This window comes from Leptidea sinapis, chromosome 14 (assembly GCF_905404315.1).
Source record: "Leptidea sinapis chromosome 14, ilLepSina1.1, whole genome shotgun sequence".
In the NCBI taxonomy this organism is placed as follows: domain Eukaryota; kingdom Metazoa; phylum Arthropoda; class Insecta; order Lepidoptera; family Pieridae; genus Leptidea; species Leptidea sinapis.
In genome coordinates, this window is record NC_066278.1 from 3,844,660 (window position 1) to 3,870,183 (window position 25,524).

Below are 25,524 nucleotides of genomic sequence, written 5' to 3' on the forward strand. Positions count from 1 at the left end.
GCAAACTAGGTGTTTTTAGGCAAGTTTTATGTTGAAAATATAGCATTTGGAGCTATGAACACTAATTTATCTTGTTAGACATACCTTTAAGTCTAATTTTTAAGTTGCCAATGCTTGCTGTTGGTTATAGTTAATACTCCAAAATTATTTTTAACAACCATTTTTATTTACAGTTAAACACACTGTTTCTCGGTATGACGCATTTGCTTAGTATGAAACTCAGATGTGTTATTCTTATAGATTGTACTTTTATTATGTCCATTTATTAGGATTAATAATCAATTATAAGGATTATAAGCATATAACTGTTTGCGCCTTACTTTTTGGCATAAGTAAAGTAAGAATGTCATCATTCACATACTTCAATCAGCGTAATGATTACCTCTCACATTGCTGTATCAGGCAGTGGAATTGGAATTGGAATGGCAGCTATTGATTCTGTTTCAAACATGCAAGCGGAACTAAAGACGTAGTAAAAAAAAATATATGTATGAAGTTTAGAGAATTAAACAAAATTATAGCTATATAATATTACAGTGGACTTTTTTATTTATATAAAATACACTTATCCACATTATAAAACTATTTTCTACTTGATATTATAGTTTTCCAAACAATATTTATTTTCTAATTTTTTTATCTCAAATATACGATACAGTGTTACATTTTTATGGTAATAGTGAGGAAACCACCTAATGTGAAACGGTATAATCCCCGCGTGTTGAGATAAGGACCGGCCGCCATCTTGTGTCGTCATAATGATGTCAGGTTGAAAAGATACCTAATTAGTTTTTAAAATCAGAAGAGAACAGGTTAAAGTAAAAACTGATTTTTTTAGTAATTTTATTTAATCATATTTATTTAATTAAAAAGGTTTTCTCACTCATTGTAAAAACTATGAGTATAATATATTCAATGCCTTATAATTTACATTATGTGCCGGCCAGTTATTTGTTAATTTGTACATATAAGTAAAATTGATGTACATACTAAAATAATTTTGCGAGTTCACCGTCAGAGAGCTAGATTGTGATCAAAATCCGCTTGAATGGTGATTTTGTCATGTAAAATAGACGCGGGAAAATGAGAGGACCCTAAGTAGATTATCTATGTATCCTAGAGAGTGTCTTACGGCCGTTCCCAATATACTATCTACAGATAGAGATAAACTTACTACATTCTATTGTCAGTAAGTAGCTGTCAATAATCTGTAGCTGTCCCAATATACCCGATAAGTCATTCTTATCGCCTTATATTGGGATGCGTGAATTGCAATTTCCGTACAAACTTCTATCGCTGGTAAGCTATACGTCGTCCCATTGACAGTACGTGTACGGATAAGGTGAGTTACGGTCGATAAGTTTATTGGGATAGAAAAGTCGACGATAGTTACGATTTTTATCTCAAGTAAGAGATAGACTGAATATTGGGAACGGCCGTTAATACACGCGTAATCCACGTTCAATTGTATTGTTGCCTCTGCCACAATACAGTACCTAATAGAACCTAATACTTTAACTTCATACCAGAGCGCCCGAATCGACGCACACATACATACACACAATTTAAACGGCCGCTAAGCGATCTTGGGAAGACATAACTATTGAGTGCCAAGCCGTACGTCGGGGCCGCCGAGACTTATCGCTGTCCGACTTAAATTAGCTGCACCACACTATCCGCGTCGTTAATCTCTTTAGTTTTTGTATGTACCAGCCTTAGTGCTCCGCCCAGATGTAGGTAAAAAGTTGAAACAGACAGCTGAGTTACGCTACTGTTATATACTTGTATTGTGCCTCTGTGTTCATAACTTGATAAATGATAGATGTTGATAAATAAACAATACTATTAATAAGAAACTGTAATTTTTCATGATTTTTATTTTTATGAAAACATGGAACGAGACGAGCAGGACGTTCAGCTGATGGTAATTGACACGCCCTGTCCATTACAATGCAGTGCCGCTCAGGATTCTTGAAAAGCGTAAAAATTCTGAGCGGCACTACAATTGCGCTCGTCACCTTGATACATAAGAGACTAAGTCTCATTTGCCCAGTAATTTCACTAGCCAAGGCGCCCTTCAGACCGATACACAGTAGAGTTAACACATTACTGCTTCACGGCAGAAATAGGCGCCGTTGTAGTAGCACTAATATAGCCGGCATCCTGTGCAAAGGAGTCTCCTGTGAAACTGGTGAAATGCTAAAAGTAATATGCTCACCATATCATTTGTAAACCTAGATATATGATATGTATTTGTTGTTTTTCCAATAAAAAAATAAATAAATACATACAAGAGACAGCAATACACTTGACCACAGATTACGTATTAAGACGTCTACTGGGACCATAACTTGTATTCTAGCTACACTCTTACTATGAGATTCATTACAGAAAATCCTCAGTAAATTTAGCTATCTTTTCCCTACACGTAGCTAGAATTTCTTCTATTTTGGAGCAATTAATTTTATTACAACTATTATTAATATAATTACGAATTAATAATTTATCATTTGATCAAATACCTTTATTTGGCAGTAGGAGTTACAGCGTTATTATTTTTAATACCTCTTCCTGTTTTAGATTTAGCTATTACTATAGTATTTACTGACCGAAATTTAAATATCATTTTTTGATCCAGGAGGAGAAAGAGATCCAATTCTTTATGAACATTTATTTTGATTTTTTGATCACCCTGAAGTTTATGTCCTTATTCTCCCCGGATTTGGGGTAATTTAGGGTTCTCCAGATTAAATATAGTTAGTAGAATCTCTGTTATAATTATGAAGGTGAATTATCCACGATCCACCGGTAGTAGTGAGCAACGTTTGTGTAAACACTCGGAACACCTTCGCTTCCGCAGTTCTCTGAACCAAATGAAACGATTCCGATCTGAAAAAAAAATATACATTTATGAAAATCTACGAGAGTATACCAAACGAGGGTAATGCTGTAGGGTAGGGTAATGTGTCTGTTTGTACTTTGCGCTATAGAAACCAAACGCTTAAACAGAAATACTTATTCGATAGGCGTAAGAGTTATTCGAATTTTCTTAACCTCGTATGTGAGCGTATTCTTTTAACCCAACTGCACGACGTGATTGAGGGTATGCTGTGGGATAGTGGGTTTTAGTCTACATAGATTCATGCATTTTATAGATACATATGTTAATTATACACTTGGCGTAAGTGTTAGTCTAAATTTCTTAACCTTGAATGTGTCACTAAAACATGATAATAATCACATAACAGTTTAAAGAGATGTCCTTTACCTGTTCTGTGATTATAATCATCATATCTATTATTTCACAATATAACAAAGTGAAAGCAGTATGTACCTACTTTGAATATATTTTTTTAAATACTTGCAGTGTGCTCTACAAACATTACTGAAGTCAAAGTAATAGTTTATAGACATTTTTTCTGTTTCTTTATTTGTATATGTATGGGCAAATTGCAAAAACTACTGAATAGAATATGTTATGTTTTTTTTAAAGTGATGAACCCTCACTTCTAGTTACTGAATAGAGTTAATTCAAATTGTGCATGAACGTTGCAATCCTGGTACCCATAAAACACGTTAGATCTTACCATGGGCAACTGAGTATTTATATATTACAAGTATTTTTAAGACTTAGTATTAGTGTATTTAAATATATTTTATTCAAGTTTGTGGATCGTTATTTTAGTTAGGTACATAAAGTCATTATTATTGTTATACCAACAAGAGGTCGGCCCTACATGCGTAGACGACCTTGACCGATATGAGTTTACGGCTGCCGGCCCGCCATCTATGTAACAAAGCCAATATTTTCAAAATTCTTGGGTGGAATACAGTTTATATGCTTACAATCCTCGTGATTCACTACTAATCTGAATAAATGAACCTACAAAAAGTACAAGCTATAAGAATAACTTATTCTGAGAGAAGTACCAAAAAAATGCGTCACGCCATGCCAAAAAACTTGTTTAACTTCAAAGAAAAGTGGTAGTTCAAAAAGGCTCGGCAGTGTTAACTATAACCAACAATAAGCATTAGCAACCTACAAATAAAACCTAAGGATATGTGTAACAGGATTAAGTAGTGTTCATAGCTCGAAATGGTATACTTTCACCACAAAACTTGTCTAAAAACACCATGTTTGCGTGTTTTCTGCTTACTATTCGCCTTAATAATAGCTAGTAATTTAAAATGACGGCAACCATACGCCATATAGCTAAAAAGAAAAATATAAAAACTTGTTACTTGAAAATCGTACTGTAGTAGCGTCCCAACGCTATGTTTATTTACGTTTTTGGATTTCAGCGGAAGGAATCAAGAGCTTCATTTTTATTTTACTAAAAATTGAAAGGGTTGTTACTTGAAAAAACTGTCCATCTCTCGTTGAAAGCAGAGGAGCTCCGCCGAAGCCGGAGCAAGCGTCTCTGCCCTCTTCCCCTCCTGCACACAATTGTCCCTCATGGATCGGCACTGACTCTCCAAATATCTTCTCACACATCTCCAGCGGTACTAAAGGTAGGTCCAGCTGTTGTTGCAGGCTTACCTGAAAGTAAATCGAATTCTTTATTTAAATATATTAATATCAGATATGGAAAATTGTTAGTTATTCAAACATTTATAATGACCTATTATTTAAATCCGACCACTCAAATGTGCTTTTTTTTTAAACTTTTCTCAGTCTTTATCAAATTTAATGATATTTCATTTCTAATGAGATATGAAAAATTGTCATGTCAACATGAAAATAATATTATATGTATAGAAATTTTTTTTCTTTGTTTAATGCGAGTGAACATTTAAATAAAATACAATTATGGAGTGCCTTTCACGGCGTTTGGATCGCTTATGAATAATGAATGAAATAAGTTTGCCTGTGGTCTGCGGTGAGAGAGTGAGATGACGCTCTACAGTCGTTGCATAAGTTTGTCTCTCTTACCTTGAACCATATGCGTTGCGTTTCGCAACCGAAAAATATGAAATGATTTTAGCGGTTATTTTGTGTAGAAAATACTAAAAATACATTTTAAAATTGCGCTATATAGCGTCAAATTATAAACCATTAAACCCTTTTTTGTACTTATCACTTTGCCCTGTACTTTCCCCGGGGCGTAAAAAGAATAGGGGAGTCCCCGGCCCATGGGTGTCGTGAGAGGCGACTAAGGGCTTTTTAGAAGTGGGAGAGTCACGCTGCCGTCTTATGACGTCAGCACAATCGGGCCAGACTCGTCCGGGTTAATTACCACACTCGCACAGAATACCGGCGTGAGGTAGCGGCCTAGTGCCGCTATGTTTCGCATGGGTTAGTGTCGAGGACCGGTGGCCATCCCTTCCCGACCCCCCCCCCCCACAAAATATGAGAACGGTCCGTAAAAAGATATTACCCCAGGAGGGTACCGGCTCTACCAGAGCCGGAGAATCCCTCCCCGAGCACTCTCGTTCGGGCTGCCCTCCGTATTCTGGGGTGGACAAAGAACCGCGCATGACCGAGGACAAACGAGGCAGAAACACCACGGCACCCCGCTCCACGCTCAACGTGGACTTTTGCAATATCCGGGGAATTCACTCCAATTTAAACGCCGTCCACCACCACCTTGAGACGGCGCAGCCGGCCTTGTGTTTCCTTACGGAGACGCAGATATCTCGACCTAGCGATACCTCATATTTAACGTACCCCGGGTACAAAATTGAGCACAATTTTTGCCTCATGCCGGGGTATGTGTGTACGTTAGGGAGGATATCTGCTGTCGCCGTCTCGGCAATTTTGAGGGTAGGGACCTGTCTACTCTCTGGCTCCGCGTAGATTTAGAGGACCGCGTCCGTATCTATGCGTGTGTCTACAGGTCCCATAGTGGTAACGCAGAAACCGATCATCTCATGGGCTGCGTTCAAGCGGCAATTGACGACGTGCTTGCACAGATCCTCTCCGCTGAAATCGTAGTCTTGGGTGATTTCGACGGGCACAATGCCGAATGGCTTGGATCACGTACCACAGACTACGCAGGGCGATCTGTGCATAATTTTGCATTGGCGTATGGTCTGTCCCAATTGGTTGAGTCGCCAACGCGGCTCCCGGATGTGGATAGCCACATGCCGTCCTTATTAGATCTTCTGCTGACTACACATCCCGATGGTTACCAGGTCTTTGTCGATGCCCCTCTCGGAACGTCCGACCATTGCCTGGTCAGGAGTGTAGTGCCTATCCGACGCCAACGTCGCAGACCATCAGCGACCCGCCGCGTTTGGCACTGCAAGTCAGCAGATTGGGATAGAATGCGTTCATTTTTTGCATCCTACCCTTGGGGCAAGGTTTGTTTCCCTTCGGATGATCCTAGTGCCTGCGCCGTTGCAGTAGCCGATGTGATACTGCAGGGCATGGATATTTTTATACCAAGCTCCGTAGTACCGAGCGGTGGCAGATCATAGCCCTGGTTCGATGCGTCAGTTAAAGCAGCATCTGACTGCAAAAAACAGGCGTATCGAACTTGGGTTGCGGCGCTGGGCACAAAGGATCCGAACTGCAAAGTTCTTAAGAGGAAATATAACCGTGCCTCCAGATTTTTTAAGCGGCAAATCGCCCGTGCGAAGTCTAAGCACGTCGTCAAAATCGGCGAGCAGCTTTCCAGTTACCCGACCGGAACACGCAAGTTCTGGTCGTTGTCGAAAGCTGCTCTTGGTTACTTCAACCAGCCGTCCATGCCGCCGTTGCACATGAGGAATGATACCCTGGCCCATACGGCAAAAGAGAAAGCCGAGCTCCTGTGCGCTTTTTTCGCCTCCAACTCGACTCTTGACGACAACGGAAATACACCGCCGACCATCCCGCGGTGTCAGAGCTCTATGCCTGAAGTACAGTTCAGACAGAAAACTGTTAGGCGAGCTCTGTTTTCGTTGGACGTCAGGAAGTCGAGCGGGCCGGATGGCATTTCTCCAATCGTGCTTAGAACGTGTGCCCCTGAGTTGACGCCGGTGCTAACGCGTTAATTCCGGCACTCTTATTCCAAATGCGTAGTCCCTGACTCATGGATGTCAGCCCTTGTCCATCCGATCCAAAAAAAAGGAGACAGCTCGAATCCGGCGAACTACAGGCCTATTGCTATCACCTCCCTGCTCTCTAAAATCATGGAGAGCATAATTAGCCGCCAGCTTTTAGTATACCTAGAGGGTCACCAGTTGATCAACGACCGACAGTACGGCATTCGCCATGGACGGTCGGCAGGTGATCTTCTGGTATACCTAACACATAGATGGGCGGCGGCTATTGAAAGCAAGGGGGAAGGCCTGGCAGTTAGCCTGGATATAGCGAAGGCCTTTGATCGTGTATGGCACAAGGCGCTCCTCTCAAAACTTCCATCATTGGGCTTCCCGAGAGCTTGTGCAAGTGGACCTCCAGCTTCCTCACTGGGCGTAGCATACAGGTCATTGTCGACGGAAATTGCTCGAACCCGAAGCCCGTGAATGCTGGAGTGCCCCAAGGCTGTGTGCTATCTCCTACGCTGTTTCTTCTGCATATCAATGATATGTTGGACACCTCCTCTAAAAGCCGCGCCTAGTATCGGATTACTGGGTCTCGAAATCTCGAGCGATTGCCAATTCCGTGGCCATCTGGAGGGCAAAGCCAAATTGGCTTCGAAGAAGCTGGGCGTCATCAATAGAGCACGGCATACTTCAAGCCGGCCCACATTCTAGCGCTCTACAAAGCGCAGGTCCGGCCACACATGGAGTATTGCTGTCATCTCTGGTCTGGCGCACCCCAGTATCGGTTCGATCCATTTGACCGCGTGCAACGTAGAGCAGCTCGAATTGTCGGGGACTCAGTGCTCTGTGAACGGCTGGATCTCTTGGCATTGCGTAGAGACGTTTCTTCATTGTGTGTCTTCTACCGCATATAGATGATACCCGTGATAGCACGGGGAGTATTCCGAAGAGCTGTTTAACCTGATTCCTGCCGCCGAATTCCACCTTCGCACGACACGCCACAAGTTAGGATTTCATCCCCACCATCTGGATGTGTGGCGGTCCTCTACAGTGCGGTTTTCAAGGAGCTTTCTCCCTCGTACTACAAAGCTATGGAATGAGCTTCCTTGTGCGGTGTTTCCGGGACAATACGACATGGGTACCTTCAAAAAAAGCGCGTACACCTTCCTTAAAGGCCGGCAACGCTCTTGTGATTCCTCTGGTGTTGCAAGAGAATGTGGGCGGCGGTGATCACTTAACACCAGGTGACCCGTACGCTCGTTTGTCCTCCTATTCCATAAAAAAAAAATCAAATAATATTAATATAAATAGTTCTTTGAATTACAAATTAAATGTTTGCTTAGGTGTTTTCGTAAAAATAACGAGTTATGAACGCACCTCCATTGCTGTTTGATTTGACAGGAGCAAGAGTACATTTTTTTAATTCGATCTTGCGAACAGGCTATAGCCCGGGCCCTTACTGCCTCGTCTTTAGTATTTTCATTTTCGGTATTTATTTTCAGTATTTTGTTTTACAAAAAAGTCCAATAAAGTATTCTCATCTCATCTCTCATCAATAAAATTTTCCTTTTCTGTATGTTTAAACTATTTTTTAAAAGTTATTAACAACACGATTCACTTTCCTCTAAGGAAGTAGCATCTTTTTTCGCATCGCTCACTTTGACACATAAGCTATCCAGTCCATGGTACAAATGAATGAACGAACTAAATCAATTTGCGAATCAATTTCTTGATTTGACGTCAACCTAAAATGGATAGCTCTAATGACGTCGTGGTACGAAATAGCAAAGCAGTTCATTTTAGGTTGTCAATTGAATCGCAATAAAAGTTCATGGAAGGCCCGCTAGTCTCTATGTGAGGTTATATGGTTCAAGCCATTCACAGAGATCTGGGACTTTCAATAATTCAAGCACAAAATTATGTTATAGAAGCAGTGATATTACATCTACAAATCATAATATACCCACAAAGTAACAGAAGAAAGTGTTCTACGCAGCACACATATATTTCATTCATCTTTCCCTCCCTGATTTATATATCAGAGGGGGCAAGTGGCCTTACCTGACGGTGTAAAAAGAATCAGACGCCCATAGATATCAGCAATACAATGGCCAGAATCTGTTGCCAGCCATTAAGATGGAAGTATGCTCTAAGCTTAAAGGTGCCTGAGTCGAATTTGTTCGATAATACTGTAGCAGTCAGATGAGTCCACAGAGTCGTCAGACGCGTCGGGTTTTGAGTGGGAAAGTGGTCAATCCCTGGGTCCAAATTAAATTATGCCCCAAAGGTCACGACGTAGCATTACCAATCATTAAAACTATTATTGTATTACTTTGAGCAAAATATTAAAAAAAGAATAAACTAGCTATCAATATACCAATATACAGGATCAGATTATATATAGGATTATTGCCCTGAGCAAGGCAGACCAGACAGGACCTTTTAAGCTATGGCTTTGGCCTTTGCGTATTGTTATGCTAATAAAGTGTCTATTCCATTTTATTATAAACTAGCTACTTCCGTGGGTCATTTAAAATTGTATAGTTATTTGTTAATGTTAATAATCTATCAAAACTTGCTTCACAATTTATTCATGTAAAATAAATATTTTCTTTTTTCTCATTAATTTAACTTACTTGTTTTTTAGATCATCTAAAACTGGCATACAATCTATAAATTTCTAGAACATTCTTGATAGTTCAGAACCGTGGCACATGCATATTTTAGAGCTTTCTTCATCATTTTAAAAAAAATTAGGTAATTCTAGAATTTTTTCGAATATTTCAAATATTTGCCTTGGAATACATTTCAGAGATTTTTCCAATTATTCTGGAATGTTTTAGATTATTCCAGAATTTTCTATATTATTCTAAGATACATGGTTGTACGAATAGGAATTAAATACATTTAAAAAATTGAAATAAGCAACATATTCTTCGAGAATTTGTTCAAAACATTATTCTAGAATATAGTCCTTACTTGCCTGATAGCTGCGAGACAGTTGGCACCACTGTTCTGTATGGATACTACTGGACAGGCTGACACCATATGTTTGACAGAATTTTTTTTGTGCCTATTTGAAGCGCCACTCGCGAGCGTCACAAATTTTTACGTAAAATAGAAATGGCTGCGAAGGAACGTACAATACTCTGAAGAATTTTGCATTTTGAATTAATTTCGTGCGTTTTCCATGTTATTTATAATTCAAGAATCAACGTAATTAAGTACACAATTTTTTCGCACCATCTTTCGATGTATGCTGAGGTTGTCATCACTACTTTTAGTACCGCAGACTTTTACAACATGGCCAACAGCGCCAAAACGGCGAATATCAAACAGGCACAAAAGCACTTTGACAGCTGCCAGTCCAGTGGTATACAGTAGAGTAGGTAGTCAGTAGTTGGCACCTACCGGAGTGCTCTGTCCCGATAATTTTCCCCATCCGACAAGCATGGCTCGCTCGTTGATCACGACTTCCGGCTTATCATTCAGGCAGATCGGCGCTGCTGTCACTGAAATAAAACGCACACCAATTATACATGATCTGATAAATGACTTCACTGCTCAAGGTCGGAACTTGTGCCATTCAAATATAATTAAATCATTGTGCACAGGATTACGTGGTAAGAGCATATTGAACATAGCTGTCAGTTCGGCATTAAATTGCCTTTTCATATTAACATAATACAGGTGGTTTTTTAGGGTTCCGTAGCCAAATAGCAAGAAACGAAACCCTTACAGATTGGTCACGTCTGTCTGTCTGTCCTTCCGTATGTCAGAGCCACTTTTTTCCGAAACTATAAGAACTAGACTTGAAACTTGGTAATACAAATGATTTAAGTTTTCGTTAGTGTTAATAATTCCGCCATTATTTGTTTTTAAAAAACAATTCGACACGTGTTTCGCCTCTACACGAGGCATCCTCAGGACGTGTTGTCTCGCCAAAATCTGGCACGAGACTTTAAACTTTTTTGGAATTAACACTAAAGAAAACTTAAATCATTTGTATAATTATGGATTTCCGCAAAGTAACGCCTAATTCAATAAATTTTCTGAAACTTGGTAAGTAGATGTATTCTGTAAACTGCATTAAGATTTCTACACAAAAATTGAAAAGAACAATAAATTTTGGGGTATACTTAGAACCCCCCATACTTAGAACTAAAACTCAACAATTTTTTTTTCATCAAACCCATACGTGTGTATTTATGGATAGGTCTTCAAGAATGAATTGTCTAATACAATTTTTTTCTAAACAGAATAATTTGCAGGAGAGACACTTCCAAAGTGGTAAACCCTGTAACTTTCAAAATAAGAGAATGATAAAACTAAAAAAATATATGATCTAGTAAGTAGTTTTTCTTTAATACTTTATAAATAACTTAATTTACAAACATAATACTATTGCTAAAGCATCGATTAAAGTTACAACGAACTACAAGAACTTTTATATTCTGTTACTTGTTGCTACGGAACCCTTCATGGGCGAATCCGACTCGCACTTGGCCGCTTTTTGTCAATAATTCATTAATAATCTCTTATATGAAATAATACGAGGTTAATTAATACTAAAATAAACAACTATTTGTAACCTATATTCATAATATCTTACTAATATTCTAAAGGTGAAAGATTGTAAGTTGGGATGATTGGAATATTGTAGATCTTTCACGGCAAAACGGCTGAGTCGATTTGGTTAAAAGATTAAATGGCGATTGTTTTCAATTCTTACCTAAAAATATCATATTTTTATATTGTGTATTATCTATATAGACTATGCATGCTGTGAATACGTCGAAAAAAATAGCGGTGAACTGTTATCCTCTATTTTCAGCTGAGCTAAAACTACACTAAAACAACGTGAGTAACGTATCGCGAGGGTAAAACCTAGCTAGTCAAGCACACTAAACTCATAAAAGCCGGCCTGTTGTCATGCGTTGTCTAACAGCAATAGGCTCTATCTAGACGTATAAATTATCTAAGCCAATAGATAACGCACTCATCGACAAATCTAAATTGGTCACTCAATATCGGGCTGTCAGTTCGTGTCTACGCTCGTATTTTCCAAATCTTTGAATACAACAATTTACAACTTACCAGAATATTTAATTTCTTCTTTCAACATTATCAAAGCAACATCATGTCTGAAGATTTTCTGTTCGTACCCTGGATGGACGGACACACTCTCCACCTTTATAGCCTGAGTGGTAGGAGCACAGAAGTAATCACTGCAGTCAGGACTCCGACTGATGTCCCATTCTCCTACCACGACCGTTGAGCTGAGTACAAGAGTGATGTTTAATGTCCAATATTTCATTTAGAGACTTAGAGATGGAAAATCAGAAACTAACCTAATCTTTAGATACTATGACAATTAAATACGAGTCTAACAAAGATTGTCTTTTCATCAGCAGTAACATACATTTATTAAAAAAAAATATATATAAATATTTAAAACAGTAACTTGAATTTAGTTCCTTTATCCTATCACCGAGAAGTTCGGTTGAACACCCAACCAGTAAGTTTTTCGTTACGCGATATACTAAATACCTAAAGTAAGCAGTTCCGATAATTCTTACTAAAGGCTACTAGAATACGTTTAATTTCTATGACAAAATTTATTTGTCAAGGTTATACGACCACAGCAAAAAATATACAATTACTATGTATATCGTTCTTAAATATGACCATCGCAATTTGACATCTTTAACACATCCGGGGTAGGCATGCTTCTGACACTTCGAAATGACAATTAGCTGTCACGAATTAAATCAATGAAAGAATCTATACCTACATTATGATTTATGAGTTATTATTATGACGTGTCTCGTTCGCTTAGTGTCCGAGTTTCAACCTTATTGCGCTCCTATAAGAGTGTTGACATCGCACATGACGTGATTCATGATTGTGAGATATAAAATATGACATTTCCGGAAATAAAAATATATTGTTCACTAATCAAGACTGACAGCGCCATTTTTTTAGTTGTTGTGTTTTCGTCATTCGTGTACTTATACGGGCGTGAATAATTAAGCTAATTACACTAGTTATTTGTTTTGTGTTGATTTGCTTATTATTAATTATATTTCGTGATTGTATTGAAAAAAAAAGAAAGTTGGTGTGTGTTTTGTGTTTAAAATAGGTAACTAGTAAGGAATAAAATATAATAGAGGAATTCCAGTGTCGGGATTGTGGCGAAAATACGATTTGTTTACATAAATTAGGTATGTATACTTTTGCACAATTTTCGTTCGTAAATAAAATAAAAATTGTTTGTCTTTATAGACCAATGCAAAAATATTAGTTTAACTCAACAAAAAGGTAAAATTATGAGATATTTTAATACCAAGTATTACGAAAAATACACTTGGCTAGCTGGATGCTGCCATTCCAATTTATTGTTCTGCTTCCCCAGCTGTTTATTTTCTACAACGAACTGTGTGGAATGATACTAGTTACGGTGACTTGAATAATTTGACAAATCTTGCTAAAAAACACGATCAATCTGACAGAACGGCAAAAAATGTTGGTAAGTGAACTTATATTTATCCTTATAACTAATTTTTTAAATATTAATCGCAAATACAACTAGTTAGACTTAGCCTACCGCGCTGGAAAACCAATGCACGCCCCTGGTGCGACACAAGCACATCTCACCTATAACTATGTATGTAGTTACCAAAACTACCTTGACTGACATGATGGATGTCAGATCTGAACCAAATTGTAATGTACACGGGAAGCACCAGCATTCAAATACAAAAAAAAATTATCAAAATCGGTTCACCTATCGAAAGTTCTGAGGTAACAAACATAAAAAATTTCGACTCTTCTCCTTTTTTGAAGTCGGTTAAAAATGAATCGATTTTGTATTTTTTTTAAATATAATATAATGGCCAAATTTCCCTTATTGGGATACTTTAAGTTACGTCTATTTTCGTGAAACGCTAGGAAGAGATAGCCTTTTCTTTAAAAAAACTGCTGATAAAAATTATATTTTTACTCTTTAGTGCACTAAATTATGACTTAAAATTTCTATAACTTTATAATCATCGAATAGTTTGACAATTGGATTGTACATTTACAATTATTGTATAAAAATTACTACCGAATTAATCCGAACAATAATTATTACATAGCCAATCATCACAGTTATGTATCATTCAATAACCAAACGTCGACAAAAGTCAAAATCTAGTTTGAAAAATTCTAGTTTATAATAAAAATGTTTACTTTTAATTTTCAATGTTTAATGATAAAACGATTGCTTTGTTTTCTTCCATCGAGGAAATTAATTCCATAATCGTAATAAGCTTTCTTAAACAATAATAATAAAAATAAATGTTTATTTGTTGCAAAAAGAATATACAGTTTTGTTTAAAATTACCCTCGACCCCCAAACTAGGATAACCCGTGACTGACCTCTATGGTCAGAAAGAGGAATAGAAGATATATTAGACACACATTACGGGAAATAGGGAAAAAATAATAAGTAATTTTGATGGAGGGTTCGCAATTTATAATATTTCTCTAAAAATCTTAGCAGATTGATAAAAGTTAAAGATTTAAAGGTTGAGGAAAGTCTTAACGAGTTATAATTAACTTAAGACTTACAGCTTATAGCCTTCAGGTTTCGCCAAAGCGCAGTGCGCTGCTGTTAAAATAACTCGCTTTGCTATTATGGAGCCGCTACACGCAAACCTGACGCTGCCAGAATCTTTATCTGTAAAAAAAACATCAAAAATAAATATAAATTAATTGACGTACAATAAATAACTAGACTCACATCCACGCTCAAAAATTATCTGATGTAGAACTCTGCTTACTCGACTATCAGGCAGACTTTTCGTCCAGTTGCGTTTTGACCGCGCTTTGAATACAGCGCCACGCAGTGACAAAGTGTTTAGTGAAAAACTGTCCAAATAAGTATATAGTGTCGTATTTCAGGTAACAGGGACGTATCAAGTTTAAATTAACATTGTACACTTACGTCTGTGGTACTTGACGTTAGAAATTAAGTTTCAGTCAACCCAAACGAAAGATACGGTTATTCTAGGCAAAAATTTTGACTTGAAGGTATATTAAAACGTAAACCTACGACAGTTTAATAACACTGCTGATGTGTACGTAGGTTAGATATTTTTAGTGAGGGTAATTCTTGTTCAACTTTGTACCAAAAGTTTGTTAAAAACATCCCGTCTGTTTTTATTTATAAACCGTACAATGAAATTTTCTTTTATATATGAGGAGGCAAATGGGAAGAAACTCACATGATGGATTGTGGTGAGGCAAGTCATGGGATGCGTTGCCGGTTTTAAGTTGTTTTTAAGTGGAATTCAGCCGCTGGTATCAGCCCGAACATTTAGTAAGTATTGCATAATATGTGGATGAACATTGTTTTGTTATTCGGTAGATTTCTTGTGACAGGCATCGTCATGCTCGCTTAAATGCCTCTGCTTGTGGCGGCGACGTGGGGCGGGTCATTCCCTTCCCTAAAATATGGTCGAGGGAGGCGATGGCTGCTCCATGCGTCATGCTCGTCAACGGGTGCTACTCGTGGTAGCTGGATGATCTTGTTACCGGGAGGTCTGCTTGATGTGTTTTTTATTATTATTATTTCCTTTAAAGTTAAAGTTATTATATATTTTTACATTTTATAAAATGCTTACATAATGCCTCTATTTATTTACGGTATGTGTGCATTGATGCAATAACTCTTGTGTTTATAAGTATTAATTTACTTTTTTTTCTTTTTTTGACTTACTCGTGTAAGCCGTTCAGTTTTTGACATTTTTTTTTGTTGCGTCACTTTGCATATATTGTATGTATGTTTGTTTGTAAACGACTCCTTTGGGCGCGATTTTGACCCACTTTAAACTGCCAGATTTCGTTCAAACTTCGTAGATTTATCGAGGACCGATGACAATACATTAATTTGATAAAAATTTCCATTTTTCAATTTTCTAAATAAGAGTTTTGTTAATTTAAGTATGTAATTTTCGTCTTTAAGGCAGGAATGTTAACATTAAATTTCATAATAAATTTCAATTTTTTAGTTCTGTTTTTTATAAAAAGGCGTTTTTTTATTTTGTGTTTTTAACTACTTTTTATTAGTAACATGCATTTATAAAACTGTAAAAATTTATATATCATATCGCTTATCTTAATGAAAGAATGTTTTATTTATTTAACAATATGCATGTACAATTGGTCGAAATAATGCCTGATGAGCCTTATACATTTTACCAGAGTAACTGGTGTTCGAATATTACATTAAATTTAATAAAAAAAAGAAACGAGTAAGGATTAAAATATCAAGTTATAAATAGACTTTATACAAACAAAGCATAAAATAATAAAAATGTCATATTAAATAACACATGACAACCTGTATATCCGAGTGGTTAGCGATCCTACCTACTAAGCTAGAGGTCCCGGGTTCGAATCCCGGTACGTGCAAGCATTTATGTGTTGAATATAGATTTTTGTTTGCGAGTCCTGTATGTTTATATGAATATATGTATGTTTAAGTAAGTATATTGTATTAAATACATCGTTGTCTTGTAACCCATAACACAAGCTATATATGCTTAACTTGGGGCAAGATAATTTGTGTAAAAAGCGTGTCAATATTATAATATATATATTATATAGTAACATAATAAAAGTCCTTATTATAATACCATATTATATGTCCTTAAAGACGTAGATACTTAAATCGTAAAATATACGAATGCTTGTGAGATTCGTTTATACTTTAATCTTGATGATATCGACCTTGCGAAGTCAGATAGGTTACTCAATTAATATTATTATTTATAGATTTTAATCATGACACCATAATAGAAGTACTTGGCTCACGACAGTACTGAATTAGTAGATCTGAGGGATGGATAATAGATACCAGCTTTATGCAATATTTGGAATAAAAATTAAACAGTTTGTCCGCGGTCCAACATTCAAGACAAGTGCGCGATTGTCAATTTTAATTATTAATTATAAGGAATTCTAAGAAAATAAATATACATATAAAAAATATCTAAATAGGTAAAATGAATTACAAAGTAATTATTTTTAATTCATTTAAACAAACTTGAAAAGATAATTAAATTGGAATGGAAAAACTAAATAACAAAAAAATAAATATGGTATAATCTTATGTACATAGGTACTTCAACTTTATTTTATACTATTTTATTTATTTGTACTACTAAATATTGTCAGAACGCAGTAAATAGCATGTTAAAGATTAACTATAATTCAATTTAAAGGTGGCACTTCACATGGCTATTTGTACTTGTGTATTTGTTATATTTGGCAAATAATTGTTTGGACAGTTTATTTGACAAAGTGTTGGCCTTATTTGCCTATTTGACAAATACATAAGGCCAATACCAAATATGCGTTACCGTGCGCTTGTCGGTTTTTTGAGGCACATCAAAGGGGTCAAATAGGCAAATAAGCAAATAAACCGTCCACACAATGGCCATATTTAGAAGCGCACGCGCCATGAACTTGTCCAGACGTGCTTTTAAATAATAATACCCCGCTGCAAGTTTACATACGTCCATAGTGTCTGTAAACACCTTGCATTCTGCTTCGAAATGTTTGTTATTTGACTGCCATGTGTGGATTTGCCTTTATTTGCATGTTTGCCTGAACGGCATATATTTTGCCAAATACAACAAACACCCAATAGCGAACACAAATAGCCATGTGAAGTGCAACCATAAAAAAAAGTAAAATTTTATACAAACTTGTAAATCCAATCCTGGCCACCCAAGGGTGTGTTCCCAGGCCGTTATAGTCCACTCCACGGACCATGCTCACCCCGCACTCAGGAGTGCCAGGCTGGTACACCCTCCCGCAGTCGCAGGATGGACAGCAAACGAAGTCTTCTTCACTCGAGCTTCCACATGTCAACTCGTTAAGCCGATGGAAGTATCTTAAAAATATAACAAATGTAAATCTTACTTCTGAGATACTGTCTGTAACGACCATTTCTTATTAAGGCGAAGAGTAAGGTGAAAACACGCAAACATAATGTTTTTAGACAAGTTTTGTGGTGAAAACTATTTTATCCTATTACACATATTCTTAAGTCTTATTTGTAGGTTGCTAATGCTTGCTGTTGGTAATAGTTAACACTGCCGAGCCTTTTTGAACTACCACTTTTCTTTGAAGTTAAACAAGTTTTTTGGCATGGCGTGACGCATTTTTTGGTACTTCTCTCAGAAAAGTTATTCTTATAGCTTGTACTTTTTTGTGAAGGTTCATACATTCAGATTAGTAGTGAATAACGAGGATTGTAAGCATATAAACTGTTTTCCACGCAAGAATTTTGAAAATATTGGCTTTGTTACATAGGTGGCGCGCCCGTAAACTCATATCGCTCAAGGTCGCTGGCATTTAGTGTCGCCTTAAGGTATTTGTATGCATGATGATCACTAAGTAGTTAAGACAAGAATATACTCAAGCAAAGTTTACCAGTGGGAGGCTCCTTTGCACAGGAAGCCGTCTAGATTATGGGTACCACAACACCGCCTATTTCCGTAAACGTAAACTGCCGTAGAGCAGTAATGTGTAAACATTACAGTGTTTCGGTTGGAAGGTCGCCGTAGCTAGTGAAATTACTGGGCAAATGAGACTAATAATTGAACAAAATGATACTTATGTCTCAAGGTGACGAGCGCAATTGTAGTGCCGCTCAGAATTTTTGGGTTTTTCAAGAATCCTGAGCGGCACTGCATTGTAATGGGCAAGGTATCAGTTACCATGAGCTGAACGTCCTGCTCGTCTCGTCCCTTATTTTCAGAAAAAAAATGTATGTAAATTATCCATCTAGATATTGATTGTATGTTGGCCGCTTTAATAATGTTTCCTAATTTAATCCAGTGTAAAAGTATACCTGTAATAAAAGTACATAAGTAAAGTCTAAGCATCGTCTAAGTTCGCTCTATAGATCTCAGCCTAAGATTATGCTCCGACTTACTTAAAACTTAGCTGAGTGTAAGCGTAGCATAATCTTTGATATCATATTTATAAACAATATGTTATGTTTTTAAAGTGATAACCCTTACTTCAAGGATTAATACACAAATAAAATTTGAAAAACAAAATTTTATGAAAGATGCGGGATTCGAACCCACGACCTCCGGCGTTCCGTGCCGGTGCTCTAACCAACTGAGCTAACCATTCGAGTACAGCCTCGATATAAAATTCTGTTTACTTTGTTCAACTCTCAGGTTGTGGCTTCATCTACAACGGTTAGCTCAGTGGTTTAGAGCACCGGCACGGAACGCCGGAGGTCGTGGGTTCGAATCCCGCATCGTTCATAAAATTTTGTTTTTCAAATTTTATCATATTTATATTTATTTGAAATGTGTAATTATATCTAAGTTAAGCTTAAACTAAGACAGCAGAATGAAAAAGTAAAGTTCACGTTTTATTACACTCAGCTGAGTTTTACGTAAGTAAAGTCTGAGCAAGGTCTAAGTACGCGCTATAAATTGGGGTCTAAGAAATGGGGTTTCCGTTGGTTCATGGCGTCTTTTTCTACCGCGAAGCAGTAATGTGTAAGCATTACTGTGTTTCGGTCTGAAGGGCGCCGTAGCTAGTGAAATTACTGGGCAAATGAGACTTAACATCTTATGTCTTAAGGTGACGAGTGCAATTGTAGTTCCGCTCAGAATTTTTGGGTTTTCTAAGAATCCTGGCAGAGCGTATCAGTCGTTCTGCTCTCTCGTGTTGTCATAAAAAAATGTATAAAAGTTAAATATTTTAATACTTTCCTCGTACCACCCTACCCTTTACAATGCAGTGCTCAGGATCATTGAAAACCCAAAAATTCTGAGCGGCACTACAACTGCGCTCGTCACCTTGAGACATAATATGTTAAGTAACATTTGCCCAGTAATTTTACTAGCTTCGGCGCCCTTTAGACCGAAACACAGTAATGGCACATGACTGCTTTACGGCAGAAATAGGCACCGTTGTGGTACCCATAATCTAGCCGGCATTGTGCAAAGGAACCTCCCACTGAGCTCCAGCTCTTCTCGAGTTTAACATATAAACCTGACAACTCCGCGTAAGAAATATCATTCTACAGTTTGGTTATACGTGGATGAATCTTAATGATAGCCACTTAGAACGTCACACATCCAGCTTTCATATCATTATCAGAAAATTAAAATATTGATTAATAAAATATGTAATAATCTGTGGAGTATTAGAGAAAAATCCACCTCTCAACCCATATATTTATAATTCAATCAAACAGACAAATTCAATATAAAATTAAAACAATACCTGTCTGACGTAAAACATGTAAAGTCGAGTAAATCTTGTAGAAACGGACAAATACTTATAGGCATACACGTGGTTTTGGGTGGACATCTTGACTGCGAACAATATTACAAAAATTGGTTTGTTTCCATTTTAAGATCAACAATTATGAGATCAACTATTGATATCCACTCTGTACTGTGGTATATACTTACATAGTAACTAGATGCATCATCAGCATTTCGCCCCATTCCAACACTTACAGATATACCTGCAAATTTAAAATACTCTTGCGGTATTACTAATAAACTTGATTTAAAGTTATATTCAAATTCAAATATTTTTATTTAAAATAGGATGTGAAATAACTTATTGAAAGTCAAAAAACTACCACCTATTCCAAAATAAATGCCTCAGGCCTGAGAAGAATGGGCGCAACAAACTCAGCGGGCTTTTTTTTCATCAATAATATGTTTTACAATTAAAGTAACATTTACAAAGTAACAAAGTAACATTGTACAATTAAACTTATTATTTAATAGCCTGAGGGCGGTCGCTCCATTCCCAATCTGTGGTATCATTAAGAAAGTCATTTATGTTATAGTAACCTCTACCACACAAACGTTTTTTAACAATTCTTTTGAATAACGTTATACTTTTGCTTTGAACATTTTCTGGGATCCTGTTGTGAAAGCATATACATCGCCCCACAAAAGACTTGCTAACTCGACTAAGTCGAGTAGTAGGTATTATAAGCTTATGTCTGTTCCTGGTGTTAACATTATGGCTATGACAGTTTCTGGCAAATTCACTTATGTGCCTATGAACATACATTACATTATCAGAATATATTGAGAAGAATGAGAGAATATAATATAATAAGAGAATATACCTGAGAATGAACCAAGAATATGCAAAATGTTGACTACATCGCTGTCAACAATGTCAATACTGTATAAATAATTCTGAAGTTTCCCGACTGTCAAGCAGCCTTGCAAATAAACGTGGGAAACGATATACGTCCGAATAAACCAAACAAGGAAGATGTCTTATTTAAATAAAACACTTCTAGAGGATTACGACGCGTGTAACTGTAACTATGTTTTTACATTAGATTTTTACGTTAAAGTTTCATTTTAATCTTTATTTTAGTTAAGTCGTATATATAGGTTAAAATAATTATTAATTAATAATAATTGATGACAAAAAAAAATTAAGATAACCACCTAATGTATTATTTTTTAATTAATTAAATTAAAGTTATAAAAATAATATTTAAAACTTAAAGTTTTTATTATGGAGTAATATTAACCGAAACTTTATCTTAACATGTGATTTGAAAAAATTTCGTCCCCGAAACACCGCACAAGGAAGTTCATTCCACAGCTTTGTACTACGTGGAAGAAAAAACCTTGAAAACCGCATTGTGGAGGACCGCCACACATCCAGATGGTGGGGATGAAATCCTAACTTGTGGTGTGTCGTGCGAAGGTGGAGTTCGGCGGCAGGAATCAGGTGAAACAGCTCTTCGGAACACTCCCCGTGATAAGTGCGGTAGAAAACACATAATGAAGCGATGTCTCTACGTAACGCCAAGTGATACAGTCGTTCACAGAACACTGGGTCTTTGACAATTCAATTCTGCTCTGCATTGCACGCGGTCAAATGGATCGAGCTGATACTAGGGTGCGCCAGACGAGAGATGACAGCAATACTCCATATGTGGCCGAACCTGCGCTTTGTAGAGCGCTAGAATGTGGGCCGGCATGAAGTATTGCGGTGTTCTATTTATGGCGCCCAGTTTCTTCGCAGCCAATTTGGCTTTGGCAGTTGGCCGCAGAATTGGCATAGCTCGAGATTTCGAGACCGAGTATTCCGATAGTAGGCGAGTCTGTAAGGGAAGTGTCGTCGAAGAGCGGTGATACGACAAATGGGTTTATTTTTAGTGGTAAACGCGTAAACTTGAGTCTACCTTTTCGCAAGCTCAATTTTTTAAAAGACGGTGTCATATTTTGTCCATAACAAGAACAACCAAGGTGCGTCTATGTTATTTGAATTCCTGGATTTAAATTGCTTAAGCAAACTTTAAGATTCTCATAATGAACAAAGCTGGCTTGCGATGCATTTTTCCTCTCTTCTTTATTTTCGTTATTATTAGCCATTTTTACAGTAAGAATAATAAGTGTAACCTTTTTAATGTCATCAAAACCAGATACAATGATTGTATAGACGATAATTATTATCATGCCACTTTGTATAATTTGATCGATGACCTCGTGCTTATGTGAACCTTATATCGAGGCTACCGTAACTATTTCAATAATAGTCCGTGTTCAACCGATTTGACACTATTTCAACATGCAGTTATTTAACCTCCCATATGTCCCACATAACATATTACTTACGTACTTTCTATGAAGTTAAATCATATTTATAGACAGGAAAACTCTTTGATTGACAGGAAAATTTTTGATTGAACACAGGAAAATTCATTTTTTTTTAATAAAATATATAATATATATAAGAACTGATCGTAATTATGTGATCTTATGTTAATAACGTAGGCATTGAAATATATAATTTAAAAAAAAATAGTCAGTATGTCAGATAAACTTTTTGTTGCAAAACATTTATTTAACCATAAAAGAAGAATAATAAAACCAATTAATATATTTAATATCAAAATTACAGTCTTAAGTTTCCTAGATTTAAACAGAATTGTAGTAAAAAATATTATATCTACGCTGCTCCACAAATTTACTAGATTTTACCCCACAAAAATTTACTTGTGTAAAGTAAGTTAATTAATTTGTGGTAACATACAATATCCAGCTCATTTTAACATATGATAATAATTAAAAATTCTACCATTTTAACATAAATTCATAAAAGTAATTTTTAAATTGATTTCTTAAGAATATTTTTGATGTCAACTTAATCACTACCACCACGTTGGAAATAACTGGTACTGTGAGAGAGAAGAAACAGCACAGGAATATCTCCAAGAATTCTTTTTTCCCCTCTTAAATATATGGCACGGGTAAAGGTAGTATATCTTAGATATACCTCGTAGGATTCATTATGTCATATATTTAAAACCTAGATTAAAATGATTATTAATTATTCGGTCTTATTAATATAACTGCCAAATACCGCTCTAGAAATTTTTCGTGCTCAAAATTGTAAATATAATACAAGTGCAAATATATATTATTAGTGCTATTAAATAAATATATTTCGGGTCTTACTTCCAAACTGCGCACTTGCTAAGCTAAAAATAAAAAAACACAACAGTAGTACAGCCATCTTGAAATAATTTACATACAGATGCACTTCAAACTCCACCATTCAAACGATGACAATTAACAATTATCACATTTTGTGGTCTTGCGCGCGCGTCTAAAACATGAATGATACTACAAAGCCTCCAATCTCATCATAATGACAGAGGCAGGTTTGATCAACATTTTTTCTTCGTGATATTTTTAGAAATATTAACGACATTGAAACTGGATCTCAATAATAATAGCCTGGTTTTGACGATGGATAGTTATTTTCTTGAAGTACTTTATTTGTCTAGATTTCTTATATTTTAGTTTTATACATTAAATGAACCATATTAGCTTACAACATTAGGAGAGACCAGAGATAAAATTTATACAAAAATTAAAAAAATACAATTATATTTATAAAAAAATATGCATTGTATAATTAATTACCCATAAAAATTCATCCATAAAAACGTCAAATCGATTTGTTTTTGTAGTATTATTCTTATTTTTTTTTTTTTTTTGGTTATTTTTTTCAGCTCTTGCGCAAATAATAAACATGAGTTTTCATTCACTGTTTTACATATTTTACGTTTAGATAATTTTATTGTTAAGATGTTAATTGTTTTAGGCCGACCGTCACCCCTCATCGAACATTATAAATCCAACAGTCCTGAGAGTCGAGACATACTTTTAGGAATTTTCTCGTCGTTTTGCATTTTTTTAGACTTATATCTACATATTATATAAATCTCAATATTTATGACTCTGTGTCTTGTTTTATCATATACATACTATTTCGAATCTAATTAGGGGTACCTATTCGTTCATATTTTTCCGAGACTTTTTTTTTCTTTTTTATGCAATAGGAGGACAAACGAGCGTACGGGTCACCTGGTGTTAAGTGATCACCGCTGCCCACAATCTCTTACAACACTAGAGGAATCACAGGAGCATTGCCGGCCTTTAAGGAAGGAGTATGCACTTTTTTTGAAGGTACCCATTTCGTATCACACCGCATAAGGAAGCTCATTCCACAGCTTTGTAGTACGTGGAAGAATGCTCCTTGAAAACCGCACTGTGGTGGACCGCCACACATCCAGATGGTGGGGATGATATCCTAACTTGTGGCGTGTCGTGCGAAGGTGGAATTCGTCGGCAGGAATCAGGTTAAACAGCTCTTCAGAACACTCCCCGTGATAAATGCGGTAGAAGACACACAATGAAGCGACATCTCTACGCAACGCCAAGTGATCCAGCCGTTCACAGAGACTGCTGAAAAACCAAAAAACGGACTTGTTGACTAGGCTTTAGCGTGTCTTGTACGCATAGCTTCGCATGTGGCAAAAAAAGGAATTATCTTCGTTAAAGGCCGGCAACGCTCCATTGATTCCTCTGGTGTTGCTATAAAATGTGTGCGGCGAGGATCACTTATCATCAAGTGACCCGTACCCCGATTTGCAGAAAGGAATAATTATTACATAGAGCCTTTCGACAACATCTCAAAATTAAAAACTTGAAGCTCAAATAAACTCAATAAATTTATGACTAGACACAAGCAGTTGTTTGGTAATATTTGATGAAAACTTGTTATTATTTTATTTTTTCTTATTTTTATAACTTAAGCCCGGCTTCACTGTGGCCCTCTCTTATGGTACTATATTAGATAAATTTAAATGTGATATTAGAATAATGTTAGAAAAGAGTTTGCAATATAAGGTCAATCGTTTATCGCCATCTGGTATCTAATTACGACTAGCATAGAACAGATAGCACGATATGTTATCCACGGAGAAATAATTCATGTAAATTTTTAAATCAATCAGTTAAATATCTTCTTAGATTGGGGGGAACAAACATACGGTAGTTGAATTCTTTATTGAAAATATCTAGGTTTGGTATTTTCTTTTATTAACGCGAGTGTTACACATTTAAATAAAACACTATTATGGGATTAAAACGCGTGTAATTGTAAAGGTCTTGAAATGTTAGGTTAACT

The 25,524-nt window shown here is 36.4% G+C and overlaps 1 protein-coding gene across 1 annotated transcript; it reads right to left on the bottom strand.

Annotated features, from left to right (window-relative positions):
• Nucleotides 1-1,872: 1,872 nt before the first annotated feature.
• Nucleotides 1,873-23,650, bottom strand: LOC126967826 (CLIP domain-containing serine protease B4-like). The gene is made up of 9 exons (XM_050812512.1): nt 23,505-23,650; nt 20,472-20,527; nt 20,281-20,372; nt 17,730-17,917; nt 14,587-14,695; nt 12,070-12,251; nt 10,384-10,484; nt 4,358-4,540; nt 1,873-2,889 (listed from the first exon to the last, which is right to left on the bottom strand). Exons 1-9 carry the CDS (start codon nt 23,602-23,604, stop codon nt 2,779-2,781), a joined length of 1,122 nt encoding a protein of 373 aa, XP_050668469.1. The 5' UTR covers nt 23,605-23,650; the 3' UTR covers nt 1,873-2,778.
• Between the last annotated feature and the right edge of the window lie 1,874 nt (nt 23,651-25,524).

Coding starts and splice junctions, on each gene's coding strand:
- LOC126967826 (XM_050812512.1), bottom strand. CDS start 23,604: ATGGTGGAGTTTGAAGTGCATCTGTATGTAAATTATTTCAAGATGGCT. Junction 12,252..14,586: donor AAACCTGAAGGCTATAAGCT/GTAAGTCTTAAG, acceptor TCTTGTACTCAG/CTCAACGGTCGTGGTAGGAG. Junction 10,485..12,069: donor AGAAGAAATTAAATATTCTG/GTAAGTTGTAAA, acceptor GTTTTATTTCAG/TGACAGCAGCGCCGATCTGC.